This window comes from Trematomus bernacchii, unplaced genomic scaffold (genome assembly GCF_902827165.1).
Source record: "Trematomus bernacchii unplaced genomic scaffold, fTreBer1.1, whole genome shotgun sequence".
In the NCBI taxonomy this organism is placed as follows: domain Eukaryota; kingdom Metazoa; phylum Chordata; class Actinopteri; order Perciformes; family Nototheniidae; genus Trematomus; species Trematomus bernacchii.
The window spans coordinates 634,403-646,611 of record NW_022987691.1 but is presented as its reverse complement, the minus strand read 5'-3'; the positions used below and the strand labels follow the sequence as shown (position 1 = coordinate 646,611).

Genomic DNA, 12,209 nt, shown 5'->3' with positions numbered 1-12,209 from the left:
TGCTAAAATGTTCTAATACAGCACTATTTGGTAATAATATAGTTGTACCATCTTATTAAGCATTCTCAATAAAAGGGGCACACATCTATCTCTGTTGTTGTACTTGTTGATTGCTTTAGCTGTTGTTACTCATAGAATAACAGGTCTAAAGCCATGCTAATGACTCTGTGCTTGATCTGTGCTAAATGCTAATAACAACGCTGAAATTTGCTATACCGTGTAGCGCTAAGCACAAGTCCATGTTCAGCTAATTTAGATGTCTTACTTCTTGGCTGCTTTAGTTTTTGTTACTCATTGAATAAAAAGTCTTCAGTCATAATTATGTACTTGATCTGAGCTATATGCTACAATGCTAACATGCTAATGTTTATCGGGCCGTATTCACCATCTTACCAACATGCTAGCATGCTAACATTTGCTATTAAAGTACATGTTCAGCTAATGGAAATGTCTGTGTCTGCAGGCAATAGCTGATAATGTAGTTGTACAAATGGATATTATTAATGGTATTTGTTCATAAAGTATTTACTTATTATTGTTCTATTTATTTAAGTATGTATCTTTATTGCATATTTTTCTAAATACTGGATTAATTCTAATACTAATACTAATTGGTAATGTATATAGCCTATGTACTTTTTTGTCCTTGGGCTTGGAGTAAAGTATGCATTTTTTGATAAAAACTCTCAAGTCAAAGAGGTCTCTGGTTATTATTGAGTGTTTGTATACATGTGTCTTTGATTGTGTATAGGTATAAACATATTTGCATACAGATCTTTATATATATTTGTTTTTGTATTTGGGATTGTGGGAAACGGTATTTCGATCTCTCTGTACACACAAACTGAAAGATTGACAGTACAGTTGACTTTGACTTTAAATCTGAGACCCGGTCTGACCTGATGAGATGTGCGTTGTCGTGCTTTTTCCTTTTGGCCAGGTCAGAGTTCCTCCAGCCCATGAAGGCGTTCAGGTTGGCTCCGGCCGGGGGGGTCACAGAGATCAGGTCTTTGATGGACCAGATCTCCAGACCCACCAGAGCAACGAAGGTCGTCAGGGGCTTGTACGCCTGAAAACAAGCATCACAGGTGAATAGGGTAAAACATTTAACTAACAGATATCACCGTGAAACTTCCCCTCTTCCTCACTGACTTTAAGACAATACTTTTTTGTATTACATTTTTTAAACGTTACGTTTAATTATGCAAATGAAGCATCATCTTATTAACTATGTGCTACATTTGCATATTTACTATAACTCGATTTGTTCATATAAGTATTTTAATTGTATTGCATTTTCTTTGTGCGGATTTTTACTTAACTTCTTATGTTCATATAAATATGTCAGTCAGACAACTCACGTGTTTCTTAATTAATATTAGAAGCAGCATATCGTTTGAGTTTGGCGTCTAGGCTCGGGCCTCATCACTCCACAGACTTACGAAGAACATTGAGTGATGATTAGATAACTACCCATCGAGCCTACAGGTGGAAGCTGGGGTGGATGCTGGGGTGGTGGTGGGGCAGGCGAGCAGCAGCAACATGAAACACAGCAGCAGCCAGCAACATGAACGTAGCAATAGCAAGTGAACACAGCAGTGGCAGCAGCAGCATAGCGAGGCAGAGGCAGGAAGACCTGGCAGCTTAAATAGAGCGGCATGTTTAGGAGAATGTGATTGGTTGGTTGTTAGAGGGACGAGGTGCGTCACGTGTTAATGTATGATTGGTGCTCGAGTTGACTGCCTGAACTAGCTCGCAGGCTTCGCCCCATTTGTATTATTTTCTATTTATACATATTTTTATTTTAAGTTCTTTTTTTTTTTATGGTTTTGTCCCCTGGAATAAAAATAAATCTGTTTATGTGTCATTTCATACACTTTCTCAGCAATAGCAGAAAGCGTTGACTCACCAAGTTAACAAAGTTGACGATTTCAAAAGTCCTCTCCCTAATCTTCTGCAGATCCCGGTTTCTCTTCTGGAACTGAAACATAATGTCGTCATGTTAGAAAGAATAATCACTTCCTGTTTTTCAGAAATATAAAAGTCCCATCGACCAAAAGAACCATATAAGTGACGCTTATCAGACCAAAATAGTCCCAAAGTGTTAGCATGATGTGTCTGCTGCCATCATTACAAATACAAGTTTAGTCATTCACAAAAAAGTGTTGCTAGTACTTCCTGTTTTTCTGTTTTTCCACTGTAAAATTCCATGTGTATTACTTACCGCGCGATTATCTACAACGATGACGAGCTCGAGGTATTTCTGCTGATGGAGGATAGATAAACCCTGAAAGACAAAAGAAAAAAGACGATAAAGAAATATTGAAATGGTAATATCCAATTTATTAAATGTGGAGCACATTTGTCAAAATATCTTAAAGGGGCCTATAGTATCAGTATTTAGTGTCTCTAGAGTCATCTCCTGCTGATGTTCAGGTGTATATCAGTATGTAGTGTCTCTACTTTAAAGAGTCCTCTCCTGCTGATGTTCAGGTATATCAGTATGTAGTGTCTCTACTTTAAAGAGTCCTCTCCTGCTGATGTTCAGGTGTATATCAGTATGTAATGTCTCTACTTTAAAGAGTCCTCTCCTGCTGATGTTCAGGTGTATATCAGTATGTAGTGTCTCTACTTTAAAGAGTCCTCTCCTGCTGATGTTCAGGTGTATATCAGTATGTAGTGTCTCTACTTTAAAGAGTCCTCTCCTGCTGATGTTCAGGTATATCAGTATGTAGTGTCTCTACTTTAAAGAGTCCTCTCCTGCTGATGTATTTCAGGTGTATATCAGTATAGTCTCTACTTTAAAGAGTCCTCTCCTGCTGATGTTCAGGTGTATATCAGTATGTAGTGTCTCTACTTTAAAGAGTCCTCTCCTGCTGATGTTCAGGTGTATATCAGTATGTAGTGTCTCTACTTTAAAGAGTCCTCTCCTGCTGATGTTCAGGTGTATATCAGAATGTAGTGTCTCTACTTTAAAGAGTCCTCTCCTGCTGATGTTCAGGTATATCAGTATTTAGTGGCTCTACTTTAAAGAGTACTCTCCTGCCGTTGTTCAGGTGTATATTAGTATGTAGTGTCTCTACTTTAAAGAGTCCTCTGTTGCTGATGTTCAGGTGTATATCAGTATGTAGTGTCTCTACTTTAAAGAGTCCTCTCCTGCTGATGTTCAGGTGTATATCAGTATGTAGTGTCTCTACTTTAAAGAGTCCTCTATTGCTGATGTTCAGGTGTATATCAGTATGGAGTGTCTCTACTTTAAAGAGTCCTCTCCTGCTGATGTTCAGGTGTATATCAGTATGGAGTGTCTCTACTTTAAAGAGTCCTCTCCTGCTGATGTTCAGGTGTATATCAGTATGTAGTGTCTCTACTTTAAAGAGTCCTCTCCTGCTGATGTTCAGGTGTATATCAGTATGTAGAGTCTCTACTTTAAAGAGTCCTCTCCTGCTGATGTTCAGGTGTATATCAGTATGTAGTGTCTCTACTTTAAAGAGTCCTCTATTGCTGATGTTCAGGTGTATATCAGTATGGAGTGTCTCTACTTTAAAGAGTCCTCTCCTGCTGATGTTCAGGTGTATATCAGTATGGAGTGTCTCTACTTTAAAGAGTCCTCTCCTGCTGATGTTCAGGTGTATATCAGTATGTAGTGTCTCTACTTTAAAGAGTCCTTTCCTGCTGATGTTCAGGTGTATATCAGTATTTAGTGGCTCTACTATGTTTGTGTAAAAGGCTATAGGTTGTTATTTTGGCCTAAGAACAAAAAGATCTACAAATATTTGGTTTTATTGTAATAATAATAAGTTGTAAAACTGTCATATGTTTCCAGTCTGCTCATGATATGAAAGTCTACATGTAGAATGTTTCCTTCAGATTGATTGTTACCGCAGATCTGGAGCGGCTGCGGCTGGTTGGCGGTTCAAAGTCCTCGCTCCAGCTGGTGTTGGTGACCCCACACATTGCGGGGGGGGACTTCCTGTCGTCAAAGGTGGTCACGGCGTGATCCCCTTCATCGCCACCGGACAGCGGCTCGATCAGATACCTCTGTTCAGACGTCCGGAAGTAACCCCTGAAACACCAGGAAACCTGTTTCTTATTCGATTTCAGGAAAGCTACCATGCATTGAAGATAAAGACTTAAAGGGGACCTATCATGCAAAATGCACTTTTGTACGTCTTTTATACATGAATATGTGTCCCCGGTGTTCCAGGGAACTCACCAAGTGTCAGAAAACACAACCCTCTCTCTTTTCCTCCATACCCAAATCTCTAAAAACGGGGCTGCAACGGAGCTGATACAGATTTGAAATTGTTCTGACGTCAGAAACGGGGAGCTCCGCCTATATGGGCAACTCTCCACCTATCAGGGGAATGGGGGGTTGGGTCACGGCCACGGCCATTGCCACTCGAAAGCGCTGGAGACGCTGTAGTACATATGCCAGGCCTGTAAGTGGCGCTGTAGTCTGCCACAAAAGCAGCGAAGAAGACTTCTCACAGAATCAGCCCTTGCAAAAACAGGGCTGGAAAAGAGCAAATAGAGCGAAATGAGGCATGGCTAAAATTCATGATCTGTTTGGTATTTTGAAAAAAAAACTTCACAGACATGTTTTATATAGGTATGGCCCTACAATATATTATTCAAATATAGCATGATAGGTCCACTTTAAAGGAGCCCTACAGTGCAACACAGTCTCACGGTATTTCGTGTTATAGTCACGAAATTAGATTTGTTCACCAACACGATTTCCCTATTTTTTTCGTGTCACACAGAACGATTGAGCAATGTAAATAATAACAAATTAGATTAAAAAAAAGATTACATAAAATACAGATTTCAGTATTCTGAGGCTCTGAGCCATTTATTTTCCTCGCGGACGGCAAAAAAACTCAGACATTATACAATTTAAAATAAAAGGGTTAGGCTTAGGGTAAGATATTGAGTAAGAACATGTTTTTATGAACCACACAGCTTCCGGTCTTCCAAGACCCGACCGGACAAAAAGACGTGTTGCAGGCACGAAACATACTACCAATAGAAATACATTGCATTTAAAATCGTTCTGTGTGACACGAAAGAAATGCGAAAATCGTGTTGGTGAACACGAATCAATAGATTAAATTAATTTCGTCACTATAACACGAAATGCCTTGAGACTGGGTTGTACAGTGGTGCAGGAATGAGTCCTAAAACATGGGAATGAGTCAGTGTTTTAGCACTTCCTGTCCCCTGGTCTGGAGGTCAATGTTTTTTTTAATGTGATTTTGGTTGTTAGCCTGGAATAAAGAATATAGAAACTAATCTCTGGTTCAAACCAACGTTTATGATTCTTACACATTTAGTTCATCAGAATAATCTCCACATATTAACACCACTTTATGATTTCTGAAGTGAAAAGCTAATGTTGGGATATAAAGGAACTACAGCACGGTCACATGACTTCACGTCACCACCGCTATGCTAAAGGTGGCTAATGTTGGGCTATAAAGGAACTACAGCACGGTCACATGACTTTACCTCACCACCGCTAAGCTAAAGGTGGCTAATGTTGGGCTGTAAAGGAACTACAGCACGGTCACATGACTTCACGTCACCACCGCTAAGCTAAAGGTGGCTAATGTTGGGCTTGATGACATTTAGTCGTCTCATTTAGACACTTGTTAGCAACCGCCGTTTTTAAATCCACCAGTGGGGTATTTACTGACGTATTTTATGTCGTAGAACAAATCGTTAAAATCTCTTCACAGTCAGAAAACCACTGACTTCCAGGAAGTGATCAAATTCTAACTAATTTCCGGGTTTTAGGACTCATTCCTGCACCACTCCATATACGAAATGTCTGAAAGCTCACTTGAGTCCATCACATGTGCTGATGCTGACAGAGGATTGGCTGTCGTCCAAAATGCTCCCGTGGTAGTAGCAGTGATCCTGATGAGAAGACATTGACATGATGACTGGTTTTAGAATAAGACATTTATTTTTCCTCTTCTTATGTACGGGGAACTTAAACTCGCTGACACATGCAAACACTTACGATGTCAGTGGGAGTTGTGGTGACTCGAGTCCCGTCTTCTTGGTAAATAGTCTCCGTGTAGTCATTGGGTAATAATTCACTGAGAAGGAAACGAGATAAAAATTAAACTGTGGTCAAGCTATTGATTTATCTAGTGTTAAGATCTGTGAAAACAAAATAAATGTTATATTTGAAACTAAGCAGTGGAAAGTATAGTGCAATTTTGAGGTACTTTACTTGAGTTTTTTCCTCTCATGTCAGTTTCTACTTATTCTCCACAATATTTTGGAGCAAGTTATTACTTTTCACATGATTAGTTACTTTGAAATGTTGATTTTTGCAATGAAAACATGTCCAAATGTGACTTTAAAGGCAATTTCTTTGACATTTCTCCAAGTTATTTTTAATTGAAATAGATAACATGGTTCCAACTTCAGAAATATAGAGATTTATGTATTTCCTTTGAGTTTTAGACTGTTGTTTTGATAAATCATCGTCGTGAAATTGTCCTATTTAGGCTCTGGGTATAATTCTAATGGCATTTTTCACTATTTTCACTATTTTTTACAAAACAATCTATCAACTATAAGAGAAAATAATGATAATCTAAGGATATAATATCTACCAGTATATCAGTCACAGAGGACATATTTCTACATTGCCTACTAACTATGATTGTAACCCACAGTTCATACATTTACGTAAGAAACATTCTCAGTTGCGGACTTTATCTTGTATCTTGTATTCACAGTGTGGAATTAGCACTAAAATAAGTATCTTATGATATAATTAAAGAACTGTGTACTTTCTCCACCTCTGAAAATACAACATAACATATATTTTGCACATGGGTATATCTAAAGTAATAACCTTGCCTTCAGTTTGTCAAACAGGAAGCCAAAGACATAAAAACACAAATCGTGTGAATAATAAGAGGAGAAGTAAAACCAGGAACTCCTTTAGACAGACTTCCTTTCTCAGGCTTTAAGATGAAGTGAAGCAGCTTTTTTTAATACTTTATTCTGACAGCTCATGCTCAATAGCGTAAATAACAACATTTACTAAGGTGTTTAGCTGAGGATTACAGTACGGTGGCCTTAAAGGTCATAACACCAAAAAAATGGTGTCCAAAATGAGTTTACGTTATCCGGTTTCTTCTTTTGCTTTTTTGTGATATTTTTGTGTGTTTTGTGAAATATTTTAGTGTTTTTTTTAAATGTGTTTGAGTTTTTTGATAGTTTTCCTGTTTCAGAATTGTTGAAATGTTTTAGTGTTTGCAAAATAATATGTTTTTTTTACCTTCAGGGCCACCGTATGATTACCTGAAATGTCGGCTTTATTACCATGATGTATTTGTCTTTTGAAACATGTGAAATAATAACTTACTTATTTTTTTCTAGGTGCATCTCAATGTCTCTTCCTCCCACCGTCATTGCATACTTTATACTCTCCGGCCTGAGATGCTGCAACAAATAAAGTATTATTATTATTTACATGTCATTTACGTAACTTGTGCATTCAAGAAGAGCACAAACGTGTCTCTGTGACACTAAGATAAGAAATAAGGAAGAACATACCTCTGTGTCTCTTTTTCTGACAGCGTGAAGTCGGACAGGTCGGACCACCTCGTAGTCCTTCACCTCCTCGAAGTCACGACCATGGCTGTCTGTGGAGATACAACACATTACTTTTAATTGACCAATCACAACAGAGCCGGCCAGCTAACCAATCAAAGCAGACTGGGCTCTGGTTTCAGACAGAGGGTGAAAAGAGGTGCTGCAGCACAGGCACTATGAGACAAATAAAGAGCTTTTTGAACATTAAAGCATGGAGACATGTAGAGACACTACATACTGATATACACCTGAACATCAGCAGGAGAGGACTCTTTAAAGTAGAGACACTACATACTGATATACACCTGAACATCAGCAGGAGAGGACTCTTTAAAGTAGAGACACTACATACTGATATACACCTGAACATCAGCAGGAGAGGACTCTTTAAAGTAGAGACACTACATACTGATATACACCTGAACATCAGCAGGAGAGGACTCTTTAAAGTAGAGACACTACATACTGATATACACCTGAACATCAGCAGGAGAGGACTCTTTAAAGTAGAGACACTACATACTGATATACACCTGCACATCAGCAGGAGAGGACTCTTTCAAGTAGAGACACTACATACTGATATACACCTGAACATCAGCAGGAGAGGACTCTTTAAAGTAGAGACACTACATACTGATATACACCTGCACATCAGCAGGAGAGGACTCTTTAAAGCAGAGACACTACATACTGATATACACCTGAACATCAGCAGGAGAGGACTCTTTAAAGTAGAGACACTACATACTGATATACACCTGAACATCAGCAGGAGAGGACTCTTTAAAGTAGAGACACTACATACTGATATACACCTGCACATCAGCAGGAGAGGACTCTTTCAAGTAGAGACACTACATACTGATATACACCTGAACATCAGCAGGAGAGGACTCTTTAAAGTAGAGACACTACATACTGATATACACCTGAACATCAGCAGGAGAGGACTCTTTAAAGTAGAGACACTACATACTGATATACACCTGCACATCAGCAGGAGAGGACTCTTTCAAGCAGAGACACTACATACTGATATACACCTGAACATCAGCAGGAGAGGACTCTTTCAAGCAGAGACACTACATACTGATATACACCTGAACATGAGAATAATAGGGCCTCTTTAAATGTGTTCATCACAGCCTTGTTTCTGGTGTGTGACCAATCACAGGAAGTTAATCATTTGTTCCATTCGATCCGTTACAAATATGCATTTGGTTTCAGTGGTTTTAACACCACCTCTGTCATATCAACGCATGTCATTTCCAGATATGAATAAGAAGATTGATTACATTAATGTTTGATGGAAGTCAGTATTTTATTACTTCCTGTCCCCTGGTCTGGGAGTCAATCGTTTTTTGAATGTGTTTTTGCTTGTTATTTTGAAATAAGGTCTGTGGTTATCACAAGCTGAAGAGATTTTACTGTTTTGTTTTACTACATAAAATACGTCAGTAAATATCCCACTGGTGAATTTAAAAACATTAGCCACCTTTAACTTAGCGGTGGAGACATGAAGTCATGTGACCATGCTGTAGTTCCTTTATAGCCCAACATTAGCCACCTTTAGCTTAGCGGTGGTGACGTGAAGTCATGTGACCGTGCTGTAGTTCCTTTATAGCCCAACATTAGCCACCTTTAGCTTAGCGGTGGTGATGTGAAGTCAAGTGACCGTGCTGTAGTTCCTTGTAGCCTAATGTTAGCTCTTTACTTCAAAAATCAGAGCGTAGTGTTAATATGTGGAGATTATCCTTGTAAACAAGATAACTAGAGTTTGCCACAGAGATTATTTTCTGCAATACTCCAACATCCAATGGAGACATCCGATTGAACCAGAGAGATGCTGCCTTCAGGGTCCAACACAGAAACACATTAAGCTGTATCCCCTGGTGTTTTTCTGCCTTTAGCTCCTACACCTGTGTGACCAACCTTCAAGGTAATTATGGGATGTTCTGTTGACTCTGTTACCAAACCATGGCTCATGATTACGAAGTGTGCACACATCAACACAGCTCTCTGTGATGGTAACCTGTTACCAGTGAAGGAGTTCTTTGATAACTTTATCAGCAGGAACACTGAAGGCTTTGTGAGCTTTAATATCTCACTAAACAAGTTAAACACACTCTTTATACCACAGCAGGCGGGGGTTTCATTTTAAGGTCTTATATCTTCCTTTTGTATGCTTGGTTTAATTTGTGTACAAAAATACATTAGTTCACTTGTGTTTTCCCTCAGGAACAGTATTTAAAGGGGGCCTATTATGCTATTTATTTATGTGTCTTTTTACCTTCTGTCTGACAAAAGAGCCCAGTCTGCTTTGATTGGTTAGCTGGCCTGCTCTGTTGTGATTGGTCAACCAGCTTAGAGATGTCCCGCCCCTTAGCCTATCACGTACAATGTGTTGGAGCGCTAGCCAATAGAAACGCAAGTGCTACATAGTGATGTCACTATGTTCAGGAAGTAAACAAAGGAGCCAATGGAGACATTTCAGGCAGGGGGGGAGTGAGTGGAGGGAACACAGGGATTTTAGCCTTTGCAGACCATTTACATGCACTAAAACCTATATACCACACTACAGGAGAGGGAAAAACTAAAATGTGCGGCCCACATTCAACCATAAACAAGACGGAGGCTAAATAAAGTTCTCAGAGTACTTTTTATTTTAATTAGAAATGGAGCTGGCTATCAGTAACAAACAGAAATAGTATTACACGGTTTAGTTGAATACTCGATTCTGATTGGTCAATTCAGAACATGTGACACGTTGTTAATCCAGTAGTACAGACCGCTGTCAAGGGCTATAATGACCGTTGCTAAGGAGGATCAAGAAAGAAAAAGGAAAACAAATCTTAATATTTACTAAATGTTTCCACACACATCATAATGTTTTGCAAATGATTTGGCGAACCATTTGCAATGCCTTCGCGGACCACTAAGGGGCCGCGGCCCACAGGTTGGGAACCGCTGGTTTAGTGTAATATTCCACTGTAACTTTTCTTATTTCTTAATAAGACCGTGTGAAAATATCACGACTACGTGCTTCAGTTTTGTTGTTCCTGATTTTTGAAATGTTGAAATGTGCTTTCCTAATATGCTTGTTGACGTCCTCCAGCTCATCTGTACAAAAACAGTTTTTACTAATCCCGGTGTTTCCCTGTTAGCAAACCAGCCGGAGAGGAAATGACTAACTTCCCTGAGTCATGGTCACCTGTCCTCAGGTAGACCGGACGCTCTGTTATGATACCACGCTGTGTCACAATAAAGGCATTTCCTGTTGAGTTTTTATTTGCTTATGAGGCGTTATTAGACACTGTGTTTACAAAGTAAAGACAGAACAATGATATTATAAATTACAGGATTTAAAACCAGGTACTTTCAGAAGTAGATATACTATGATCTTTAAATATGTCATTACCAGTAGACAGGCTAAATCAGCTACATGAGCTTCAAGTATGCAAAGTATTCATCAAGCACAATGTCTCTTTTTACAGTATGACGTTGTGTCATTTCAATATTGTCAGTTTGAGACACTTTATATAATACTTGCATGGTATCACATAGACGTGTATTATGTGAAATATGAGTACTATGAGTGGTCAATACATGTAGTAAATAGATCATATTTGACTCCAAAATGTGGTTGACGTATAAAGTTGCATAAAATGTGAAGTTAAATACATGTACGTGTCAATTAAAGTACAGTAGTTGAGGAAGAAGTACTACATCTGAATATACACATATTACAGTACACTGCGTTCTACTACTAGGCACATTTGAGCATTTCTAAATCACATGTTGTCTAAAATAAACCGTTATTATTATACTCAATAAGTGTAATTAAACATGTTTTCAATATGTTTCTGTCGCCCTTGCCTTTAAGGCTTTTAAGAGTCTCCACATTCACAGTTTATTATTCTCCATATATCTGGAACAAACCCCCAGAAAACGGCAGCGTTCACTTCTTTTAAATCCTTTTCTGTTCTGCTGCTACCTTCTAATAATCAAAAACCTAAAATATCACACACTTCCCTTTCATTCTTGTATTTTAAACCTGCCTGTCTCTGTCTTAGCATGTTTTCTCTTGTATTCTCGGCTGTTTTTAAATGTCCTAATGCTTCTTTAGTTTTCGGTAAAGCACCTTGAGTTCAGCCTTCTTTTTAAAATGTGCTTTAAAAAATGAACTTCCTTTGCATTTAAGGTTTTAAAGAGGCTACACACTTTTCAATTCAAAAAGTACTGTTCCTTCCTTCATGCATAGAGAAGCAGCGAGTGACAGAGCTCTGAATGAACACACACACACACACACACACACACACACACACACACACACACACACACACACACAAACACACACAGAGAGTTTAGTTATTAATCAGCTGTGCAGAGAGCAGGTAACAGGAGACTCACCTGAGGTCTGCAGAGAGGCGTTCAGGAGCAGAGAGGCGTTCAGGAGCAGGATCCCCAGCAGAGGAGTTAGCGTCGTCATGGTCTGAGGCTGAAACAGAGAGGAGGAGGATCTGATCTGTCTTTATCTGCAACCCACCTGCAGACCACACCTTCTTGACACACACACACACACACAC

The 12,209-nt window shown here is 39.0% G+C and overlaps 1 protein-coding gene across 1 annotated transcript in view; it reads right to left on the bottom strand.

Annotated features, from left to right (window-relative positions):
• The window catches only part of LOC117489104 (zinc metalloproteinase-disintegrin-like brevilysin H2a), a 37,044-nt gene extending 24,835 nt beyond the window's left edge, over window positions 1-12,209 (bottom strand). The window contains exons 1-9 of the mRNA XM_034138345.1: window positions 12,034-12,209; window positions 7,582-7,670; window positions 7,391-7,467; window positions 6,026-6,104; window positions 5,843-5,919; window positions 3,880-4,063; window positions 2,225-2,287; window positions 1,910-1,981; window positions 900-1,069 (exon numbers count right to left, since the gene is read on the bottom strand). Of these exons, the coding sequence (XP_033994236.1) occupies window positions 900-1,069; window positions 1,910-1,981; window positions 2,225-2,287; window positions 3,880-4,063; window positions 5,843-5,919; window positions 6,026-6,104; window positions 7,391-7,467; window positions 7,582-7,670; window positions 12,034-12,112 (890 nt within the window). The 5' untranslated portion in view covers window positions 12,113-12,209. The remainder of the gene's footprint in view (window positions 1-899; window positions 1,070-1,909; window positions 1,982-2,224; window positions 2,288-3,879; window positions 4,064-5,842; window positions 5,920-6,025; window positions 6,105-7,390; window positions 7,468-7,581; window positions 7,671-12,033) is intronic.